Source organism: Pygocentrus nattereri, chromosome 23 (assembly GCF_015220715.1).
Source record: "Pygocentrus nattereri isolate fPygNat1 chromosome 23, fPygNat1.pri, whole genome shotgun sequence".
Taxonomy (NCBI): domain Eukaryota; kingdom Metazoa; phylum Chordata; class Actinopteri; order Characiformes; family Serrasalmidae; genus Pygocentrus; species Pygocentrus nattereri.
The window spans coordinates 10462962-10488552 of NC_051233.1; the positions used below are offsets into that span (position 1 = coordinate 10462962).

The 25591-nt window shown below is 38.6% G+C and overlaps 1 protein-coding gene across 1 annotated transcript; it reads right to left on the reverse strand.

Moving 5' to 3' along the window:
- On the reverse strand, positions 1-23208 carry LOC108437629 (scavenger receptor cysteine-rich domain-containing group B protein). The gene is made up of 11 exons (XM_037533716.1): positions 23094-23208; positions 20038-20070; positions 17032-17067; positions 13486-13788; positions 12423-12494; positions 10740-11054; positions 10289-10366; positions 9782-9850; positions 7584-7898; positions 2245-2322; positions 1-1084 (listed from the first exon to the last, which is right to left on the reverse strand). Exons 1-11 carry the CDS (start codon positions 23206-23208, stop codon positions 768-770), a joined length of 1731 nt encoding a protein of 576 aa, XP_037389613.1. The 3' UTR covers positions 1-767.
- Positions 23209-25591: the final 2383 nt, after the last annotated feature.

The following is a 25591-nucleotide window of genomic DNA, read 5'->3' on the forward strand; positions in this document are numbered from 1 at the left end:
TTCAGTCTTACTTTATCTTTAATCTGGGACAAATACAAAAGAAAGCTTTAGTGACAACATCTTTTAAAGCAGTCACATGCACACTGTGAGTTTTCAGAAAACTGACCAATACTCTGTCACATCAGATCCTACCTAAAAAAAAGTGTTCGATGTGTAAATGTAGCAGTTCTGCTCTGTCTTGAGACAAACGACTTGTCTGATTATCATTTGTCTTCAGCCTTAGAATAAACCCTTACATATGGGATGCTGCACTTGTTTATGCCAAAGTCAGTCTTGTCTTTCAGTGTTCCAGCGTTGAGTCTACGGGTATGCCGGAAACCTTTCATCTGAATGTTAATAATGGATGTCCTGGCAGCTCCAGGATGCAATACCTCTCTATATCAGACTGCACAACTAGCAGTGTGCGCTAAATATTTCAAAATTGTACGTAGAAAAAGAAATAGGGTGTAAAGCTTTGGTTTCCATGTATATCAACTGTTTTTCCACAACTAGTGTGGAAACAATTGATGCGTTTATATACATACAGTATATAAGCATTTGGGATTCATAAAATTCATAAAGTGCATAATTAGAATATCTGTAATAACAGTAACCATAGATAAGCATCATTTTCTTTTTAAAGCTATTACATCTTTATATCTTCAGAATAACAGCATGAGCAGTTATTTACAGAATGTACATAAAAGTCTTGTTATCTAAACTGTTTCCATTCCACTCCACACACTTCTTGGGCCAGAGGTGGATGGGCGGGATTTACGCGGATGGAATCATGAGAGTGAACATGTCACACCGGCGTCCTCTGAGTGGTCACAGTTGTGGACATCCCACGATATGTGGGAGCACTGCAGGAGTGAGGCCTCTGTGCCGATGCATTTCACATTGTCCAGGAGAATGGTGCCCCTGCCTGGTCCGAAGAAAGCCTCCACCCGGGCAGCTACAGCATCCCCACAGCCGAGCATCCTGCACACAACCTGGGCATCTGGGAGGTCCCAGGCATCATCACATATGGTACCCCACTCACCACTTTGATACAGTTCCACACGGCCCTCACAGCGGTGCTGACCACCAGACAACCTTATCACCCCTACAGAGACAGAAAGAGGTTAGATACTTCACCAGAAAGTTGCATTTAGACCCACCATGACTTACATCTCTTCTCTTTAACCCCTAGAAGTTGCAATTATAACTGGACTAATTTTACGATTTTCTCCAGATTACAACATGTTGCAATTTGAAATGAATTATTTCTCACTTGTTAAACTATAAACTATATTAAATATGTGGATTCTACACTTTTAACTGATACTATATTTGCATTTAGAAGAGGACATACTCTATCATGATTTCAAATCATGTGTGCATCTTGCTTTGTGGAAAGACAAAAACATCCTTTACATTTTTCCAAAGCTTTTGTCATATTTTAACATCAGAACAAATGGCTGCATTCGATTTACAGATTAGATCAGAAATCAAATGCAAACATAGTTCATTACAGGGCTATGTATGATATATCATCACAGAACATATACGAACAAAACTCAAAGATCACCTTTCATTAGTTTAATTTTCATTCCAAACAGCCTTTAAATTGAAATGAAATTTTCAGGAGATATTTCTGCGAAGATTAGATGATGGTAAATTAGCTAATCCATTTGCACAAGGGAGGGGAAATCAAAAGACAGTAAGTGAATTGACTTCTAACTACAACGCAAGACCTTGCAGACCACCAAAACTGGTCATATTTGAGTAACCAACAATAAAAGCGTCTATATTTGAGAGAGAGAGAGAGAGAGAGAGAAAGAGAGAGAGACAGAGAGGGAGAGAGGGGAGAAAATCAAGTTTTTGCTTCAGCTCTGAAAAAATCCCCAGGATGACTTAAATCTACAGGTCTGAAAAGGTGTGTAGCTGTCAAGAAGCTGTTTCTGAGAAACATACAAAAAAAACATTTTCAAATCAAACAAAGACATCATTTTGATGAAGTTAAATAAATAAAAGGGAGTATCTGATTTTTGCACAGTATGACACACCACCATTAAATTGTATATCAACTTTGAGATAGTATAGTATAGTATATATTTGAGATAGGGACATATCTCTTCACACTGGACCACATATCTCTTCACACTAGACCACATATCTCTTCACACAGGACCACACTGTTAAGACTGTCTGTCAAGTTGATATTTTTGTAGTGAATTCAAATAATCCTGAAGTCTAACGTGAGCCATGTCCATTCTTTCTTACCCTCCACTTGGGCTTGGGTGGTGACAGTCCTTTCTGTCATTCCGAAACTTCGCAATGTTCCTGCCAGGGGCTGAAAAGCTGAAGGAAAGAAATGAAGGTTACTCTATCATCTTTTTCTAAACAAGCTTTTAATTTAGTCTGGTTTGGTCAATATATGCTTATAATATCACTGGACTGAATTCAACATTCCAGCTCTCAAACTGAATTGAGATGGCATTGGCCTGCATTAGCAGGTGATGGAGTAAGTGCAATAACAGGGCAGGGTGTTTCAAACACAAGTCAGTATGGTAAATTAGGTAACTGGAAGACATACACTGGGACATGATACCATACCTCAGTTTTCATGTCTAGTGAAGAGTAGTTTTAGATGCTACTGGACAAATAGTAATGTTTGGGATTGGGCATCCATTGCTGTAGATGCCAGCTTTCAAATGGTTTTCAAGTAATTTACTAATGCACCATCATTTATACACAAAATCACATGGGCAATATGGCAAAAATATCATATCATGATACTCAAAGGCAAACTTTCTGAAAAATTCAGTCGTTATGATTTAAACAAAGTCATTCAGAGCACTTTGGTGTGAAATGCTCTATTCTAGAGAAACTTGCAGAGTCAGAATTGTTCACAGTGGTGGTGGTAGGAACCAGACGTCTGAGAAGTTTAATCCCCCTAAAAGCTCTCTTACAAAATGTTATTATATGAAATGGTTAGATATCTGACACACTGTTTGTGATAGTTTTCTGATCAAGTTTTGGCTTGTAATACATTTTAATCAATTTATTTGAATCCATTCATGGCGGAGGGATACATGCAGGATGCTGCAAGGCAACACAGTCCCCAAAGAAAACTTTTTTTTCTGATTTATGACTATTTTACCTTTACCTTTATCAATTTTACATATAAAACTCATGACACATGTAGTTGGTTTCAGAAAATAAAGTGGTTATATTTGTGTTGTAGACCACCACTGTAAAGAAATCTGAGTCTTGAAGTTTCTCTACAGTAAAACACTTAATTGATTCTCCTTTAAAGGCATTAACAGTGATGTATAATGTATCATATTTCAATGCACAGACACAATGCAGTAGTGCCACATTTAAATACAATGATCAAATCAAAAACTCTGGAGACATTTTTATACAACGTTTTGCCTCCTGCACTGCACTACATCTCATTAAACATGATTAATTATGCTCTATTTGTAATAAAACACACTGAAACAAACTAAGAGAAATACAATAACAATATTGAAATAAAATTAAACCACAATAGATGAACATCAATCTAATGCCAGTATAATGTAATCCAACGACAGGCTTAATCTGGTTTCCAAAAGCTAGCTTTATAGTTTTTAAGTATAAGACAAAAGCTTAACATTTTAGATTAAACCACTTATTAGATTTAACTTCATTAGATTAAATGGGAATAATCGCATACTTCATTCTGTCGTGTTCCCTCTTCATCCTCAACAGTCTTGCTTCTTTTAAATGTGTGTATATTGGGAACACACATACATATATTTATGGCCGTTTGGCTCCACGTGGCTAAGACGGATGCGGATTTCCCCCCTGTGGGCTTCAGCTGATGCTGATGTTCCCTGACTGGCTTCTAGATTTTGCACGCAGCCACGGCGGACTGCCTCTTACACAGGCTTGCGGAAATGATACTATGACGTTGCTGTGTAGTGTATTTCAGAGTTGTTCACAGAATAGTTAAAGTCTTATGAAGCAGGTGCAGTGTTAGGGAGGACTGGAGTAGTACAAGCATATAACAATTTATTGGTTGGTATGAAAGACGGTGGTGGTTGGATAGTGTAGAGGTTAACACCTCTGCCTTGTAGACTGGGGTTCAATCCCCACCTGGGCAAACACCCTACACTATATCAATAAGAGTCCTTGGGCAAGACTCCTAACACCGCCTTAGCCTACCTATGTAAAAATAATCAAATTGTAAGTCGCTCTGGATAAGAGTGTCAGCCAAATGCTATAAATGTAAATGAAAGACAGTTGTGCCTTATCACTGTAGATGGTGGATGCATGTGTGCGTGCTTAATATTTTAAGAGGAAGAGACATAAAGGAATCGAGAAACCAGCACTGCTTTGGTCAGCAGAATGGAGGTTGGTGCTGTGTAATTGGCTGCACTTCTGGGGTTGGGGGAAGCTGCAGTGGCCTGGAGATGAGACTGGAACTAAATGAGGAAACGAGCGTGTGTGTGTGTGTGTGTGTGTGTGTGTGTGTGTGTGTGTGTGCATTTACTGTTGGGCCTTTCACAGTGAATGATGTTGACTTGTGCATTGAGACAGTGTGAGTTTTATGAATGGGGTAGTGACAGTGCAGTATAAATGCGTTTGCACACACATATAGCCCTAATAGTTCACTGCAGTGGTCACCAACCCTGGTGCTGGAAATGTACCTTTTTTGTGTCTAGTTCCAACCACAATCTGCTATGCCTGCTTTGGTTAATTAACTTCTTCAGATGTTCTTGACTGGCTGCAATCAGATGTTTTGGTGTTTGGTAATGTGGGGCAGCACAATAGAGGCAGTTTGGAACTAAAATTTACTGGAAAGTAGAGCTCCAGATGGGGGGTAGGTGACCACTGCTTTACTGTAGAGATATACAGTAAAAATGAAAGGTTGTGTAAAAAGTATACTGATGAATTTCTACAAATAACTGACAAATATACAGAATTTAGTGAGACTTTTTGGGCTAAAGACTGTAAATACCCTTCTGATGACGCATCTTTAAGGTGGGAGGAAGTATTTGTGTTGAAAGAGGTTTTTTCCATTAGCTGGCTAATGTAGAATGAAGCCAGATTACTAACATCACTGTTAGGGTGCTTGATATCACATATTAATCAGCTTTTACATAAGTGGTAATAAGAGAACACTGGTAGACAAAAACACAAAATGGACACAAAATCATGAATTCTCTCAAATCAGTGAGGCCAGGGATGCAATGCTGTGCTACAGAATACTACATGATGTGACAACATATTAACTGTTAGTTTTAGGCTGGAAGGCCCTTTAAATAAAATTCTACTTAGTTTCAAATCCTTTGCAGTCGACAGCTGCCAGATGCTGTGACCTCTAGACATCACCAGACACCAGCTGGGTAATACATTTCCAGTTCCTGTTTGTTTCACAGGCTTCAGTCTTGTCTTTAGTAAGTGTAACACATGATGAGTGGGTTTCATGTCATAGTTATTCCTATTTCAGGCCTTAAAAACTCCTGAGTGTCTTGTGGTAGCATGTTTTCGGCCACTGTCCTGTTGCAGGTGAAGCTCTTAAGCACTGACGTTTCTGTGCACTTCAGAATTTGTCCTGCTGCAACAGCTGGTTCCAGTGGCAGCCATACATGTCAAAATTTTACACAGATAAGTTTACCCTTTTCTCCAATTAATGGATTTTTAAAAGGCTTTTAAATACTTCTTAGCAAACCAGACCCTAGCTTTTCTGTTCCTGATGTTCCTCATGACCATGGTTTGTATTTAGGAGTAAACCTTTTGAGGTCACACTGGTATATTCTTCTCTCTTTGGTCTTTGACTGATCTTTGTCTACATTTTGGATAATATTCTTGATCTGTTCAGCAGTTTTTCTTCATAACTGAAAGTACTGTTTGGTCATCCGTTGCTGTGCTTTTTCGTGGGCTAGCTCACTCTTGCATTCTTGCTTCTTAACAATGTACCGTATATGTATTTTGAAACCCTGACATTTTGGTAGCATTATAATGAGCAGGGGCAGGCCTCTGCACAACCAGTTTGGATGGCAGGGGGACAACTGATTGCCTGTGCCAGCAACGGGTACACCTTAAGTAATTTATATAATAATATATATAATTGATATAGACAATTTGTGTATAGCCCCTTGACAGGAGTGTGTAAGTTAATTTAGATGGGTCATTTTAAGAAACCTGTTACTCACCTGATGACTTCATCATGTTTTTACAGTATGCTGGTCATTTTTGTGTGATTTAATTAAGCTTTAACAAGTGGATTTCATTTTTTCTAAAACTGTTACCTGACACGTCATGACAAACTGCACTGAGTGTGTAGAAAAAGAGGGCATGTCATTTGACATCTTTTCACACTTTTTGTCTAGTGAAAAGCTCACTGTTATCCCACAGTTGTATTATAGGTAACTTATCAGTTTGTATTACTTTACTTATCAGCTTATGTCAATTACATGTACAGTGTTTTTATGTGTGATTCTGATTTTTTTAGCCTAATGATGTTCTAATAACGACTCCATATACAACATGTAGAATGAACTCCTAGGCCTTTCGCTAGCTGTCTTGCACATTATCAAATGATGCAGAGATGGACACACTAAAAATGAGGTCAATTTAAAATTGTGATTGTTTATACAACTTTTCTTATGTTAACTGAGCTTGAGGACTACAGAGCTCAGGCAACTCAAACTTCTTACTTTAGTCAAAAGTTCTGCTAACTCTCATTTTTGGTTTACCAGTTAAGTAAACAATATTTTACTACAAAACAAAAGTTTCCCCACTTACTAGGACTCTTTCTTTGACACAATCATACCAGACATTTTCTTCTCTTGGACTGAAGTCCAAACTCAAATTCTCAGATCACTGCACCACTTGTTCCTAAAATACCAGTTTTAAAGGTAATAACACAGGCTCCTGAGAGGCGCAATGGTCTAAACGTTGACCATATCATCAGGAGATTGCAAGTTCGTTCCCTGGTGATGCTACAGCCGTCCATGGCCTGGAGCCCAAGAGAGCACAACTGGCCTCGGGTTAGACTGTCTAAAGGAAAGATCCAAAGCTAGTGGAGAAAATGAGTAAAAATGAGAAAAAAAATATACATTCTATGTTGAATATCTAACTGAGATGCAGAGCTAAAATGTGACTTAGAATAACTTTTGAATAAAATAAGAACAAACTCCAGTGTTCTAAAGTTGAGTTAACTCAATAAAGGGAGTGCAATGTGTTATCTTATAATTTTAAGTTGAGTTGACTTTCATTTTTAAAAGTATAGCTAGCCAACAAACATCTGTGGCAACTGCCCAAATTCTTGGTCCCCATGAATTGGAGGTTAATGTATAAAAACTTGATTTATATATGGTTTAATCAATATGGTCATATATACACTCAAATTAAAACTGATCTGAGCTTATTATTCAGAAACTACATGGACTGTGATGAAAACTGAATTATTCTTAAGTCATGAAAGTGTGTTTCAGAAATAGACGACCATTTAAGTAGTTAATTCTTGATCTCAAATTCAGTACGCAGTAGTGCAGAGCCCAAACTGTGTCCAATTACTTATGGATTATATGTGTATTTTGTCCATTTGTCCACCTCTAACTTACTTGAGCAGATGACCCCAGCGTCCTCATGGTGCCCGCAGTTATGCTGCCCCCAGCCCAGGTTGAAGCAGTCGGCCAACGCTCTCTCGTTTCCCTGGCAATCCACGTTGTCCAGAAGGATGGGACCAGAGCCGTAGCCAAAGTAGGCAAGAGGGACGGCTGCGAGGGCAGGGCCACACCCAAGCTGTCTGCACACCACCTGAGCGTTGTCCATGTCCCAGTCATCATCACACACCGTGCCCCAGATGCTGTTGTAGGAGACCTCTACGCGACCCTGGCAACTACTGTTTCCATTCACCACACGGACGCTGGGCTGCTCTGAATGAAGGAATGGACATCAAATAGATCTAAATGTCTGGCTAGCTAGATAGCTCTTAATAGTGTCCACGCAATCAATATGATAATTCATTCGTAGCCACATTGTGAGCTGTAAAATATTTTAATCTAAGTCATTGGACATTTGCACGGTACATTACTTTAATAAATATACAGCTAATTATATAATAATGCATTTGTGTATTACAAAGGTACAACGGTTCTGTAGAGCTGGACATTCACTGACAACATTTAGAAATATAGTTGTCTGAAAAAAAATTCAATTTTTAAAAAATTTTATTATATATATATATATATATATATATTTTTTTTTTACATTATTTGAACAAACATCTGCTCTTTACATCATGCGAAAATAAAATGGACCAACAGGAATCTTCCAAAATGACTCGTAATAAAATATCTTTACATTAAGGTGGAATTCCAGTAATTTTTTATTTGTGCATAATTAAATTGTTAACACATAAAGAAAGTCGTTTAGAGTGGTTTTATGTGAAATGCTCCATTCTAAAGAACCTTCCCAAGTAAGTGGTGATGACAGGAACTAGATGTCTAAAGCTTTTAATGCCTCTAAATGCTCCTACCCAGAAAGGTATTACACCAAAAGGCTATAAATAGAAATATAAAAGGTTTTGGCCTAAAACGTATTTTTATTTATATTCCAGGTTTATAGGTACGTGCAGGGTTTGCTGAAAGGCAAAACAGAACCCAAAGAAAACATCTCGTTTCAAACTTACCGCTATTTTACTATCATCAACATTACACATGAAACTCAGAAGACAAGTAGGTTGGTGGATTTGGATACTAAATTAATTGGCTATATCTGTGGTATAGAAATTGTGACCCCTATTTCCTGTCACCACCATCGCAAAGAAATCTGAGGCTGTAAACCATTTCACATCAAACCACTCTGAACGACTGATTCACATCTCAATGATTGAACTATACAGAAATAAAAAAAAAAAACTGAAAAAATGAACAATATTAGTTTTTGGTACATCTTTAAATGCAGACTGAAGACTAAGCTCTTTTCAGAGCACCTAATTAAGCACTAACTGAAATGTATTGTGCTGTGTTTAATTCTGCTTCTTTTTCTCTAGGTATCAACATGGTCTTTTGTTTCTAGCAGTATCTGAGCTCAGGTTGAGCTTTCTCTCCAACTTATTTGTAACTAGCTATGATGCTTCTTCTGAGTGGACAACAAAAGCACTTTTGTAAGTCTCTGTGGATAAGAGCGTCTGCTAAATGCCGCAAATGTAAATCATTCTAATGTCAATACATACATATTTATAAAATCTAGAAACTGGGACTACATCTATGTCACAAATGGCCCTCCTGGTCTTTGTACTGGTCTTTGTACTGGTCTTTGTACTGGTCTGCTTGTTTGGTTCTGGTTTCTGTCATGTCTGTCCCCCAATCAATCCGTGCTGGCTCTATGACCCTAGATTGTTTAGACTACGACCCTGGATTTGCCCATAATAAAAGTCGCTTATCTCCACATATGCGTCTGCCTCCTCGCTCCCCGTTACAACCTATCTTGATTAGTACTATAAAAATAGGTATGGTGTTTTTAGGAGGAGTCCTATTATTTAACCCACACATATATTTATGCATGTTTTATTTATTTATTTATTTTCTCACTTTTGTTTTCATGAAGCTATGTTCTGATACATGTATGCATATATAAGTGTACATATGGTTTTAAATGTAATGTCCTAAACACATCCGGGAGGGGGAAGTGGTAAGGGAAAGGGGATGGTATGTGTTCTTATGTGATATGCTTTTAACATAAGTTAAAAGACAATAAAACAATTGTTCACAACAAAAAATTATAGTGTTAAAAATGCATTTGTTTTTAGTGTTACCTCTTGTGGTTATGGCTGTGGTGGGTTCAGCTGCAGTCGTATCTGTAACTGGAACAGTCACTCCTGTCTCTGAGGGAAGTAAGATAAAAATACACAGGATGATGACTTAAAGACAAAACCAGAAAGGAGGAAAGGAAGTTGGGAAGGCACTGAAGACAAGGCCACAGATAGCTGCAGCTGCATTGCCACAATTTTATGGACTGATTGAGGTGTGTCATTCTGCAAAACAGTGCCCTCTGGTGAGGCAACAGGAATAGTGCAGGATCCCACTGTCCTGCATGTAAAGTGACTCCTGCTAGAGTGTGAATGTGAATATGTGTCTGTGTGAGAGTACACAGTGTGCGTGTTTGCGTATGACAGATGGACTATTCACTTCAAACCATCGGGAATGCCAAAGCAGACAGGCAGACGCAGTATTTGGCTACACTAGTTTGGCTCTCTATATACCCATATGTGCTTATGGACAGCAGGTAAAGATATGCACTCACATATATGTGCCATTTATACCTGCTGTGCTCTCTGTGTGGAAAAATGCTCTGCCCATGGTCTCCATGTCAAGAGGAGTAGCAGTGGTAGTACCCAATCCTGCAGGGAGAGTGAGAGAGAGAGAGAGAGAGAGAGAGAGAGAGAGAGAGAATTATGTGATTAGTTCTACCACCAACAATGATACTACTATGTGTATACCTTTTTATATCTTATGACAAATTTTGAAAATCCTGATATAAAGACTGAAATAATAATAGCATTTAGCAATACTGTAACTTGTTGAACAACCAACTAGATAACCTGTCTATGAATAGACAAGGAATATTATATAGTAACTACTGAATAGTAAACATTAAGACTGAACTGAACTAATAAGCTTGCCGTTCTTATAAGTTAATAGCAACGTAAGGTTTCCTTTTGACAGCAACAGATTTATCCAGCACAGGCCTCAGGTAATGCAGGCCTAATTTACCTTTGCAGATGACCCCAGCATCCTCGTGATGGCCACAGTTGTGAATGCCCCAGCCCAGGCTGTAGCAGGTGGCCAGCTGGCTCTCATGGCCATTGCAGTTTACGTTGTCCAGCATGATGAGCCCAGTGCCATAGCCGAAGTAGGCGTTGGTGGTGTAGGTGACTGCGGGACCACAGCCGACCTGCTGGCACACCACCACAGCGTCCCGCATCCCCCAGTCATCATCACATACCGTCCCCCAGCTGCCCCGGTAGTAGATCTCCACCCGGCCTTGGCAGCGATCTGGGCCGCCCATTAGCCGGATGGTGCCGTCTCCTGCAGCGGAGGAAAAGTGGGTTTTATGAGTTTGGGATGTGATTCTGAAGGAGAGCTTTTACACTGGGTTCATTAATCAACAGCTCTTCTTTTAAATGTAATGATAAATGCTGGTGTTCTCTCTGAACCGAGATCAGTCCCTATGATGCCAGGTAGTGGATTAAGGGAAGTTTTGGTCTAGATTATAAGCTCTAGTAACACTATGGACAAGCATGAATTAGCAACATGTACAAGGCAACCTGGAGCCAGTCATTTGTGGCGCATCAGTCAGCTGTAATATTTCACAAGGTTTGGTTCAGTAATTTCCTCACATTAATGCACTATATCTACTAGTAATTTGCATTATATGCAGAGCTGATCAACATTTATATATTAAGATTTAAATTGAAAAAGATTTGCGTTTAGATATTTTAGATATTAAGATTTACATTAGATTTACATTTAGATTTTTTAGTTATTACGATTTACATTAGATTTGTTATATATTTTAGATGTAATAGTAGTTTTTGTTGTTGTTCAATAATAAAGTAGCCAATGCACATAAATACATGAACCAGATCAAAAGATACTGTTAGAGATTTTTTTTCAGTATGGCACATAATTTAGGAGCAGGCCTTCCCAATGTATTAGGACCTAAGGTTGGATGGCTTATTCAAACATTTTGGAATCGTGTGCAGCTCATTTCAAACACAGAGCTTATATCATATTAGAATCATATTACATATAATTACATATAATACATTTAATACTGTAATACTATACAATAGTATAATAATTTGCAAATTCAACACATTTTGAAGCCATTTATGTTTTATATAAATGTTTTATAAAATTGTAAAAGTATGTTAAAACGTGCATGTTGATTACAGACTTTTATAAGTAGTGTATAATGCAAGAATATGTTCTCTGTTAGCGCAGATGTACTCTACTTAAGCAATTAACTCTCTTGCATAGTATTCTAAAGATGCATTTCCTATTGGCCCCTCCACTGGCAACACAGCCTTAGGAATGTTAAGTTGAAGAGTGTATTGAAAGTGAAACAACACGGAGAGCTATAGTCACAGGCTAACATGGACGACAGCCTCTTTGTTGCACCCTCCACTAATATTTCACTGCATATGGCCATCACAGGAAGAGACAATGGTTGTTTTCAGGATGATAGAGACGAATGGCTGGACTTCTGGATCCCACATCATTTGAAGCCGTTCAATGAAAGTGCTAAAGGGCAATGTTGATTTGTGAGTAGCAGGTATGAGGACATCTGAGGACAAACCATGTAAATGCATGGGCTTAACAAAGGGTGGGATCCTTTCATGATGCAGAAAGGGGTTGGATGCATGCTGCACGTATGAACTGTGCATGACTTACTTAAACCAGAATTTCTTCGAGATGGAGTGGTGGGCTCCTCAGGGCTTCCTCTAGGCCCAATGACAGAGTTACCTAGAACAGAAAGATACTGAGATGTTGACATGAATATTTGATGTTATCAAAAATCTAAATTACATTGCAGATGATAAGGGTGGTCTCTGATGTTTGCAGAGTACTATATATCTATCACGCATTATATCTAGCTGTGATTATAACCAGCTAACATAACATATTACTCTACTGCTCTGCTGTGATGTCACTCTCCTGTAGGAGTTCATTTGTCATTGTTTAATTATGCAGCTTGGGAGCTCTACTTCCTAATGACTTAAACAATGGCTCCACATAAAACTCCCTCTAATTAGCCAATTACTTAATCTATTACATCTTTATGCCTTAGGGTTTGGTGAATTTAGCATATATATATATATATATATATATATATATATATATATATATATATATATATATATATATATATATACTCTCACTTACTAAGCTATATACTCTCACTACTAAGCTACAGTATTTGGTAAATGTGCCCATTATCCCAAAGTAAAAACAAACATTACAGAGACCTCATGTGACTTTACATTGTATCTATCCATAATAATCATATTCAAATATTCAAAAGTTTGGAATTACTTGTCATATTAATAATGTTTGTTATTTTATATACAATACAGAATTGCACAGAGTAAATGTAAACAAATCTGACACCAAAAGGTATTTCTAGATTTTATTTGATGCATTAAGGTTTATTTTGTATTCAAGCATTTAAAACATTAATAATAATAAATATTTACTTTACAATCACAAATTTAGAATCATCTACAGCACTGTTCATCATTAGCAGCTTTCTACTAATTACATTAGATGTTGCACATGACTAGTATATTCCAATCAGTTTATATATATATATATATATATATATATATATATATATATATATATATATATATATATATATACATATATATATAGAGAGAGAGAGAGAGAGATGTGTGACTAAACTGGTCTTATAACATTGAAAACATCAGTGATCACTCTGTCGACCTGACCTTACCTTTGCAACTGATGGCCACGTCCTCGTAATGGTAGCAGTTGTGAATGCCCCAGCCCTGGTTGCCGCATTGGCTAAGGCCTGTCTCCTCCCCCTTGCAGTCCACGTTGTCCAGCAGGATGGGCCCAGAGCCCTGACCAAACTTGTAGCTGCTGCCCACAGCCATGGCCAACCCGCAGTCTAGTTGCCGACACACCACATTGGCGTCCACCATGTCCCAGTCATCGTCGCACACTGTGCCCCATGTGCCATTGTGCTGTACCTCCACACGACCCTCACACCGGCTTCTGCCATTCACCAACCGTACTGCAAGGGTATCGGGAAAGGGAGGATGAGGATGTTGGAACTTAGTGAAAGGTGAAAGAGGTTAGTGGAAGTACAGCCAGAGGACAATGAAAAACAATGCAACCCAGTCCTCATGTCCTCAAATATTTGTGTTGAAAAAGAAATCTGCATTGCGTAGCTAAAAAGGTTTATTATTCAGGCTTATGCAGGCTTATTATTCAGTAAGACTTTGTAATCAGTAATTACTGTAAATTATTCAGTAACCACTATAAAACTAGTTATGCAAATTATGAAGCTATGAGAATGTCCCAAGTGTGAGGCCACATATATGCACTTGCTGTTTAAGGCTAAACAAATTGGCAAACATTTACAGAAATTTTCCACTTACGCCTGATAAGTAGTCAATAAGACAACTCATACTTAGTGTCCAAATTTTGCTTCTTTCATTTTAAACTAGAGCTGCGAAGCTAACCCAAACTGAAGCTGTCTTACTTTGGTCATATTCCGAGAAAGACCAATTGATTGGAAAAGACCATTATGATTGGAAGAGTTGAAGGTGAAAGAAGAAGAAGAGGACGAACAGCTGCAAGATGGATGGATACAATCAAAGGACAATCATGAACCAGTCAAGCCTGAGAAGCCTGAAGACCCTAACAGAAGACAAGATGTTCTGGAGAAACACTATCCATATGGTCGCCAGGAGTCGAAAACAAGTTGACGGCACTTAATGAGAGTCAAGCAATAGGAGTCAGTAGTGAACCAGATCTTTTCTGTAAATACAAACCCAAAACTTCTCTCAAACTGCACGAAGTGCATACAGGTCTGTTCTGCGTGGTGTCGAATTCCAACTTTTGGAACCTTTTGAATTTTCAAACTAAAAATGTATGTTTATAAACAGAAACAAGAGAATTTGTGAATGAAAGTGTTTAAATTTCCACATGTGAAGGAGAGTCAGACTCTGCAGGGCACTTCACCTACTCAGTAATATGGCTGACCGCTGCACCAGCCACACCAAGATTTGCCAATTTTACAGCTCATATTGAGTCATACTGTGTCCTTTACCACAACAAGCCAGCTCAAATTTAATAAAGAGCTGGGTGTGGTTTGATCAGGTTGAGAGAAGTTTTGGGGATGTATTTATGGAAAAGATTTGGGTAATAATTGATTTCTGACGCATTCTGACTTAGTTTGGTTTGACTGAAATGAACCCTGGTGTGATTGTTCTGTTAGGGCATTTTCACACTTGGGCCATTTCAGTGTCTTAATTGAAGTGGTTTAATTTGCATATGTGAACACAACAAATAAACGCAGACCCCTATAAACGGCCCCAGTCTGCTTTAGCTCTGCTTTATGGTAAAGACCTTGAGGTTGTTTACCACATGCACACAGCCATAGTCCTCCAGCTCTTCAGCAGGTAAAAACACCGCCAAGGATCATGTACAAGTTTTTATTCAGAATGAAGTCTGCCCGTGATCTGTGACAAGACAGCAGCACAGACATATTACAGCGATAAGATGCGAGAGCCCATGGAAATTTATGTGTAAAAGGCTTATGCTGGGCGTGCAGCGCAGTTTTAAGCTGCTTTCACACTGAACGCTGAATGAATGAAAATACACTGCTGATGTGGAGTTTCACTGGGTATATATCAGCAATGAACACAGCCCACCACAACAGACCCACAGGGTCACTTTTTCCATTTTTCAAGTGTCAGCACGGCCTATAGGAGAGCAGCAGGCATGTCTGATGGTTCCTCTCACCACCTGAAAGATCAGATTTATCAGAGAACGCTGCTCACTTTGCGAGCACTACATAAACCATGAGTGGTGTGAAAGGGTCTAAGTTCTAATGGAGGAAAACACTGTTAATGCGTTTTGTTAGAGCAACTGAGAACACTGCCATTCGAACTCTGGTGTGCACCAAGTAAGCAGACCGAGACCCCCGAGCAAGTCAGCCTCGGTTCGCTTAAAAATTCTCTGGCACAGTTTTTTTGAAGTATGAACACAATAAAGACCAAAGACGTCTAAACGGACCAAAGACAAAATGAACCGTCATCTCCTCTCGGCAGAACCACTGTGAAATGGAATAGACAAGTTTCTGATGCTGCTTTTATCATCTCTCCATAAGCTCTGGATCGCTAATTATAGAATGCATATATTTGGTTTTAAAAGAGGGCTGAGGTTTAAAGTCATTCCAATAATCTAAAATACTGGACATTCACATTTGACTGCACACATCTACTGTATTGTGTATGAAGGTGCCAAGGTTTCTCTGTTTTGTAAAAGTAGTGAGCCACTTGAGACTGTTACAGGGATCTCACCCTGCTTTTTGCATCATGCAAAACCACAGTAACACAGTTAGTCTTGTGGCTTATTGCTCTAATACCACAAGACAGATAAAACAAAACATACATAAAACCAACGAGCCCAGACAGAACAGAGAACTGCAGGATCCAGAAAGGTGGACATTATCACTGATATCGTATGTCATAAAATCCGCTCAGTCAGTGACCTTTTACTCAAATTACATTTGTTTACATGTTTCGAATTGATGTTAAATATGTCACTGTGAACGCTAAGGAAATAAACTAAAATGCAATGACGTGTCATTTTCTGCTTTGATCTGGACCAACAGAACCAAACTACAAGTATAAACACACTCTAAAACTATAGAAAAAATGCCCTGTAACTCCCATAACTGTGTATCATCTGTTTACTCTTTCATGTGAGTGAGAAAATCTCCTTTCTTGTGTGCATAAGCCATTTGTTATAGGCTGAAGCCCTAAGGCTAAAAACCCCAATGTGTCTGTGAGCCTGCTTTAGTGTTACCTTACTGGCTGTTAGTAACAGCACAAAAGGGGACTCTGGGCTACATGCCTCTGATATAATAATGTCTAATAGCAACAAGAATGCCTCTAATCCTCATTGATTTAAGGCACAAAATAAGGCTAAATATGAAATATGACTCCCAGAAATGAACGAGATGGAAAACAGAGAGAGAGAGAGAGAGAGAGAGAGGGAGAAAGAGAGAGAAAGAGAGGTGGCACAGCAATAGAAAAGAGGATTATGTAAATTGAGAGCAAGGGGAAGTGACCCGTTTTTTTGTGCCTTGCAGGCTGATGTGATCTTTTTGCTGTCTCCCTCTGTCTCCCTCTGATTTTCATAGACCCTCCTTCCTTAAGAATGTGTGTGTGTGTGTGTGTTTTAAGATGTGTTTTCATTGCAAAAAAGAAGAAAGCATAGGAGTGAGGCGTGAGAACACACTTACCTTGTGACGAGGTGGAGGCTGTCATGTTGATATTGGCTAAGAGCAATGGAGAGAGAAAGAGAGAGAGAGAGAGACAGAGAGAGAGAGAGAGAGATATTTGGTCAAATTATTTGTTGAAAAGAGGTTCTTGGCCTTCCATGGTTACAGTGCTCGGTATCTACTATATCTATTTTCCTGTAATTTTAGACCTGGAGAGCAGGAAGACAATTTAGCTCAGTCTGTATTAGCAGCAGACTCACTGCAGATGTATACACCGCCATGTGTAGCCTAGAAATGAGGCACTCTTAAAAATATGTATAATGACAAACATTAGTGTTCAAAAGTTTAAGTCACGCATCATATTAATATATTTATTTTATATACACCAACACAGTTGCATGCAAAAGTTTAGCCTGCAGGTTAAATGATGTTTTGTTGACTTTTTTTTTTAAGTGAAAATAAGTTAAACATCCTCTACAGAGAACACACTTCTACACGTTTTAATGTGTAATTACTACTGATTTGTTGAGAATAACACATTAGGTGAAAAATTCAAGGAACATGGGAACAAACATATACACTGTATATACTATACGTCTGCTACTTGCAACAGATGCATTAATGTATTTTTACTTAGAAACTACATGAAACAGGTTTATATGACTGTAGCACAGCATGTGCTACCCCAGGCTCTAGGAGGACGCTGGAGGCAGGGTTCAACGCTGCAGCAGACATTCTTTTAATTTTCCCACACGATAAACAGAACAAACAAAACCAATCAACACTAAGCTAAGCTGGCCACTTTGCAGTGGCTTAAGCTAGACTTTTCAGTTTCTGTCTCCAGCTTTTCAGCTCCTCAGTCTCTTTTTGCTGCTGCTCGTCCCTCTCGCTCCGTTCCCTCTCAGCTCATTTTAAAGGTGCTCGCGCTGCCGGCCAGATGAGAATCAACCGGCTCTCATTAAGGGCAGCCTGACCACCAGAGCCGAGAGGGAACAACAGCTTGCCGCTCCGCCTCCCTGTTAAAGCCCCCCAGCTGGCAGCTCAGCCGCCTGGGTCAAACGTAGTGGCCTCACTACGTAACGGGGCGGGGCACCGGAGGCAGAGCTTGGGATTCGCCCCTTGCTCTGGTGCCTCTCGTGGTCGGCACCAGCGTCGTCCTCCTCCTCCTGCCGTCACTCTGGTGACTCACGTCCGTCTGGGGAGCTCGGGCTTTGCGCTCCGCCCCCTACACACTAGCGGCTCTCTCCCAGTGTCCTCGCCGAGGTTCCTCACCGCTGTGTGTTCGGACCCCGCATTTCTGACGACTCTAGTGGCCGTCATCGTCGGGGCCCGGGGGCGGGCGCATGCCACAATGACCAATGTATGATGTTTAAACTTTTATTTGACCGTAACTTATATGAATATTTAAATATTGCAGTTTTTGATCAAACTACCTAACTTGAGATTTGATCTCAACTTTTAAAATGTGATGAATTCTAAAAATGTATGAATACAAAAAATTTTATCATAAATAATTTCTTGATGTTTAGCAGCTTTTTGTCATGCTTTCGGCCGTCTCGGACAAAGTAATGGACTTCATCTCCCAGAATGCTCTTCGAGATCACATGACGGATCATGTGCCTGCGGACTCCATCTTAGAGAACTCTAACTCCCAAGAATCCATGGAAGATCACATATTTTCCCAATGGTCCTATCAGCGATCTCAGTCCCCAGATTACTGACTCACTACACCTGTACACATTAGTCTGTTTAGAGTATTTAGGCCCGGGCTTCAGATAGACACACTGCGAGGTATTGCTATGCGATCACTGAGCGCTTATGGTCTGTCTTGTTTGCATTTCCTGTGTTTTGACCCTTTGCCACGTTTATCTCGTTTTCGACTCTTGCCTAGCCCTCTTGTACTGTTGCTTGTTTGGACTGATCTGTGTATGACCTATTTGGATTGGACTCTGACTTTGATTTGTGTTTTGCCCCTTTTTGGATCATCTCATTACTTGGTGATTAAACTCTATCTCCTTTTTATCCGCAAGCGTCTGGTACTCTGTCCTGCCATTACACTTTCTCAGTCATTTCAGAGTCTTCTACAGCGCTACATCTCCTCATCATTCTAAACATTTGTGCAGTTTCCTTGTTTGCTACCAATTATTTGAAAGCTGATTTCAAATAATTGGTAGCAAATTATTTGAAAGTGCACACAAGACTAGCAAACTGTAAAAAACCTTGTTAAGTACTTGACAAAGTTAATTACTTGCTTGTTCATTCTCTTCTTGTTACTTCTTCTCTTTTTTTCATTGCTGTCTCTTTGCTGCTCTAAGACCTGAAATGTCCTTGTTGTGGGACTAATAACGTGCCAACAAGAGTAAGTTTTGAATTGTGAAGATGAAAAATTGAATCAGATCATGTTGAATCTCCCCAGTATGGATATATTATGGAATTAAGCGTAAGCCTGAAATAAGCTTGTTTTTAATTGTGAAAAGCAGCTCAAACACTTCTGAAAAGGAGGTCGTTTTATTCAATGACTCAATTCTCTTGAGACATGTTTAGATTGCTTCGTTGTATGGGTCTTGGATATGTTACAGAAGCTTTTATGAGGCGTTTCCTCCCTCTGCAGCCCAATTGAGGCACAATGGTTAGCCTTATGCAAGGCCTTGTTTTCTTGCTGTCATACAAGAGTCTCCAGGAAAGGACATTCATATAGACACATTATGGAGGCATGCTCTCGAGCCCTAGCTGGCGGTGTTCAGTTTCTGTGTTATACAAAAGTGCCTCTAGGGTCTCTTTATAGTAGAACATTTAGATCATTTCACAGGCTTCTACTTGTATTAGTGTTCTATAGGGAGAAAATGTCATTATTATTAATGCATAGAACATGAAAACATGTACCCCCACCCTATACAAACAAATGCTCTGTCTACATAAGCAAACATGGATAACCATGAATTACATATTATGTTATTATGGAAATGTCTTAAACATAAAACTACATATTGTATGTGCATGTTTTGCTAATGGGTGTGGAATACTTACTGGGACTGGATCGTCTTGTCACTTTGTGAACTCCTGCATGGGAATAAATGAAATCGATGGATGAATGAAACTGACACACATCTTAACATGTAAAATGCAACACAGATTTAATGCTGTTAAACAGATTCAAGGAGCTCCTGCTTTTGGTCACCTTCTCATATCCCCATAGCAACCTCATCTGTGATGTTTCACAATTGGACGGATACATCACAAGATTCACAATGAAAGGACCGTGTTTTTCCACAATGAAAGAAATTTATTTTACATTACGTTTTCCAGTTACTGAATTTGTGTAGAAGGTGTGGGATTTAGACCTTTTTATTTTTCTATTTTAATTATCATCTGGTGGCTATAATATAGTAATGTTTAGACAGTGAGAGTGAGCCATGGTAAAGTACATCCACCATTAATTACAATGTTACAACAAAGACTCCTACAGCAAACATTGGATTAAGTCCAATGATTCATGAAACATGTACTGCAGATATCATTTAAATAAAATATATTTTATATAACACTTATACAACAGTATACAACACGCAAGCTTATTGGTTGAGAGGGATTCTAACCATACTGACATTTCGCCATAAATCACAGGTTTGTCACAGTGTGTCACTCTTCTAAGACAGCATTGCTAAGCAACGAGTTTGACAGCTGTACGAGATGCTCAAGCAATTTGAACATTTTTACTTCTTACTTTGCGCAAGAAATTACAAAAACGTGGCAAAAACATAAAGGATTGTCTGAACAAATTCTGCCAGACAAGACTGTATCCACAGCAATTTTATTCTATAAATCTGGTATCAATTGACAGCTTAGAATCTAATTTTTGACAGAATGTCTTTACTTCTTCACATTAGTAAACGAGTCTTAAAATCCTATTGTGAAGTATTGCAGTTTGAACCTGACAACTCAGGTGACATCACTGCTTTAAAAAATGAGCTACATCTCCAATTTCAGCCATCTCTAATTTCACCCATCTGTAGATGTGATTCCCCCTTAAACACAATGCAATTTTCTGATCACCTGATCAGCACTATAAAATACAAGGTGTGCTGTTGGGGTGATTCGGCACCCAGATGACAGACAGAAACTCAAATGGAGATGTTACATTGCTGCTGGACCTGTGGAATCCAGATACCCTCTAAGAGCCATAGCAGTAGGGCAGATGCCAGAGTGCTGCCACTAGTGTTGGGCAATGTATCTATACTAGGTCTGTACCAGAAACAGAATCTAGTTCTTCTTTTTAAGTGGGTTTGAACGACTTTGGAAAAATATCTAACTGTGATTTTTTTGACTGAAATTGCAATGATTTTGATTGTGATTGTTTTCTATGTATTGACGTATGGGCCTTTTCTAGGAAGACCAGTGTATACTTTTTCTGGCTTGAGGCTTGAAGTTAAATAACACAACATCCTGCCAGTTAATTGTGGCTGTGATGTCACAGCACATGGATTTTTGGTTGCTTAGACAGTAAGATTATAATAAAAATCGCAGCTCTTGTGATTTGAAAACTGCAATATAAAAAACAACTAATCTTTCAGTTCTACTTTAAAAAATCTATTTTATTATTATTTTTTTGCCCCACAAAATGTTTATACACAGTTCCTAACACTAAATCGGATGTGTAAATAAACACAGTGACATGATGTGTACTAAAGCTTAAATCTACACTAGGTAAGTTTGGGGGATTTGGAGACCTCTCTGGTGGAAATATGTAATTGCGCTAACATGCTGAAGAACATTTTATAGCAACTGTTGCTTTGAACCCCTTCCCTGAGCAAAGGAATCTGATGATGTGAGGGCACTGAAAGAGTATTCAACAAGAACTTGGTGAAGGACGCGTCTTTCAAGGATGAGAGTGAATTGTCTACCATTATCATTATATCTTTATCAACATAAAGTTGATTTTGCATTTGAGACTTAAACATTGGACCAAACACTTCTTGGACCTTCTTTTTCAGCCTGAGTGTGTGGCATTAATATGTGAAGACAGACGATGTGGTCCTGAGAAATGTGAACAAACAATAGTATAGCTTTAATCTTTGTCCAATAAAGGAACATTATCATAGCACAGTAAATGTTTTGATGTTTACATTTTATTTTGGCATCAAAAGGCTGTTTTGTCAGAATTGGGTTAATAACAGATATCAATTCACCCAACTGATTTAAAAGTGTGTCATGTGTCAATATTAGCATCTAGCTAAACTGTTGGCAAATGTTTTTACTGTCACTGGGGACTTTTACTGCAGTAACTTGGACACAGGCCTACTCTACAATGGTATATCTACAGGGAGATTCACTCAAAAGAGACCCCAAATATTCTGTAATAACTCTCACTACGATGACTCAATCTGAGCCTTGAACAAGCTGGAATGTCCCAACGTCAGAGTGATGAGAAAGTCCTGGACAGCTGTCGCAATGTTTAACCTTCGTTTGCAATGTCTGGGTGCAGACCCCCATACCGCTTCATGTGTATAGCAGAAAATCAGAGATCACTTCCAGCATTGCATGTAATGCAGTCAATCACACATACATCAAGGTATGCAACGTATTTTTTTTGGTTCAGACTGCTTCATCAGAAATATCAGAAACAGAATATTCGGGGATATACAGAATATTTCCTTTCTGGAAATACAAGTTTTGTGTGGCTATTATTTACAATATTATGTAATGTAATATTATTGATAGGAACAAAAAAAAATTCAAGTTTTTAAGACTTCTTTTAGGAAATATGGCCAGTGCTCAGGAAGCATGTGCTCATTACTTTAAAAAAAAGAAAACACAATCTTAAGATTAATATCTTGATGTTTTGGGAAATGCTGTCATACTGTATTTTAGCAATAACACTAAGCACTAGCTTCCAGTTCTTCCAACCTTAAGCTAACTACAGAACCCACTCACACAAGTCACACGCACACACACACACACACACAAGCACACGCCCATTTTTGCTTACAAAGACTAAAGAACCTGTTAACTGGACAAAGTTTATGTCATTCATGTTAAAATACCGATAATAGGCACATATCCACTAACCCACCCTGTGTACTCACCAAGCTGCAGTAGTACGGTGAACGCCAGCAGCAGCAACGAAGCCAGAAAGATAAGGGCACAGGCAGCAGATTTCCAGCGCCTACACACGCTGTTCAATACACCCAGGCCTCGCATGGCAGTCTGAGGAAGGACTCACCTGAACACCTTAAGAAACACACACACAGACATAAAAATGCTCTATTAAAAAGATTTCTCCTCCTTAATTTCTCTCGTGTTGTAATCATTTTCCATTTTTGCACCTTTCTCTTGTTTTTCTTCTTTCTTGGTCTTCCTTTCTTCTTTTGTGCTTATTCCTAACTCTTCCTCATATCAACACATACTGCAACATGCCTCATTATCAGTGTTACTCCAGTCTCTGGGCTACTACTCACTACTCTGTGCTCTGATTGGACAGTGCTTTCCCCCATAGTACACTGTGGTTTGAAAAAAATACAATAACAACAACACCAGCAACACAACAAACAACCAACAACAACATTCCAGGCCTTCAGGCCTATGGCGGTGGCTTTAGTCAGAGGCTGCATCCCAAATGGCTCTGTACTTGATATGAAGGGTGTTGCATAGGGCACAAGTTAAAGCCTGTCACACCCTATGTAGTGCACTAAATTTTAAATATCAAGCCATTTGGGATTCAATCAGAGTTGTATTGATGGGAGTGGAGGGCAAAGACCAATGGCTGGCAATGACACCATGACTTTGATTTCACACACATCAAATCCAATGTATTAAGCAGGGTTGCCCAAAGTGCAGCCCAGGGGCCAAATGTGTTCCGTGAGAACATTTGATTTGGTCCACCAAAAAGGTTACGCTAACCCTCCCTATCCACAAAGAGAAAAAGCATTTTTATTTATACTTATATTTTTACACTGTTTACAACTTATTAAATATTTAGTAACTACATACAGGGCAATGTTATAAACTGCATAATTAATTAAATTATACCCATCTACTTTTTCTATTTTTATATCGTTTTGTATTTTTAGCCCATTGCACAAACATGCAAAACACCCATAGACAAAAGGTATGGGCAACTCTGGTATAAAGAGAATTGGTATCTGTTTAACTGTTCCATATACACATATATCGCTGTTGTTGGAACAAAACCTCATATAAAAACATACATAACTTTTAATGAAAGCCAATGGAACCAGACTTTTTTCAAACTTTTTAAAACCAGAGTTTTTTATTTTGGTCCATCCTTCATGAAATTTACAGACAATATAAAGGCCAACATGCATTGGAGACACAAGCTTTTGTTCCAACAACAGCTATATATATATATATATATATATATATATACACACACACACACACACACACACACACACACAGCTCTCTCTCTCTCTCTCTCTCTCTCTCTCTATATATATATATATATATATATATATATATATATATATATATATATATATACAGTGTGTGAAAGTGTCATTGATTAGCAACTGGCATGTGCCCAGCTTCTAGTATTTGACCTGTTGGATTGTGAGGTCGACCCATTTCCCCAGGCCTCCACACACACAGCCATGACCAAGGCAGAACTAGTTCACTGAGTACAAATGAGAAGAAAGTCTTGGTGCTCACATTTTCAAAATAGTCACAAATTACAACCACACATGACTGCCTTATATCCTTCAGTATTACATCACTGTCAGGCCAAAACCTTGTATGTCAAAAACAGTACATTTAGACAAGAAGGGAAAAACAGTCAATGCAAGTTAATGAACAAGACAGTTTATATTGGTCCACAAAATTCATGCAATATAAAGAACAGCTGGTATTTTTAAATTATGTCAAAAAGTGAAAAAGATTTTTTTTTTTCATTTTGACATTTTTCTTAAAAAACAAAAAACCAAACAAAACACATTAACAAAAATGGAGATACAAGGTTTTGTTCTGATAGCGACAATTAGATAATGCTATCTGATACTGACTATGCCAGGAATGTCCAACTGGGGACCTTCTGGGCCAAAATGCTGCAAAGATTAATGTTTACCATCATTACTGTTCTGAATTCATTCAGAATATCTGATGAGCTGAATCAGGTGTGTTTAATGATGCTGTGTGCTGAAATATGCAAGGTTTTAGCCCGTAAGGACTGGAGCTTGACACATGTGGTCTGTGTAGCACACCCATATTGGTGTCACACTGTAATGCTGATGTCTTCGTAGTCTAGAGAGGTAACAAAATCTTAACTGCAACACAACTTTTGCTTGATGCTTCAGACTATTTTGAAATAATTCATACATTTCCTTTGTGTTTTCTGTCTGGTTGATGTTTACAATACTATGTAAAGTTGTAATATATTCTTTTAGCATAGAGTAGCAGCTCTCAGAAAGCATGAGTTCATTAATAATTAAATCTTAAATATTATCTGATATTGTGATATATTTGTAAAATATCATAATTGAATTTTATTAACACTACCCGACACTAGATTGCATAGAAATGCTGCCTTACCAGATTATCTCCTTGCACACCAGTAAATTCATGTAGGTTT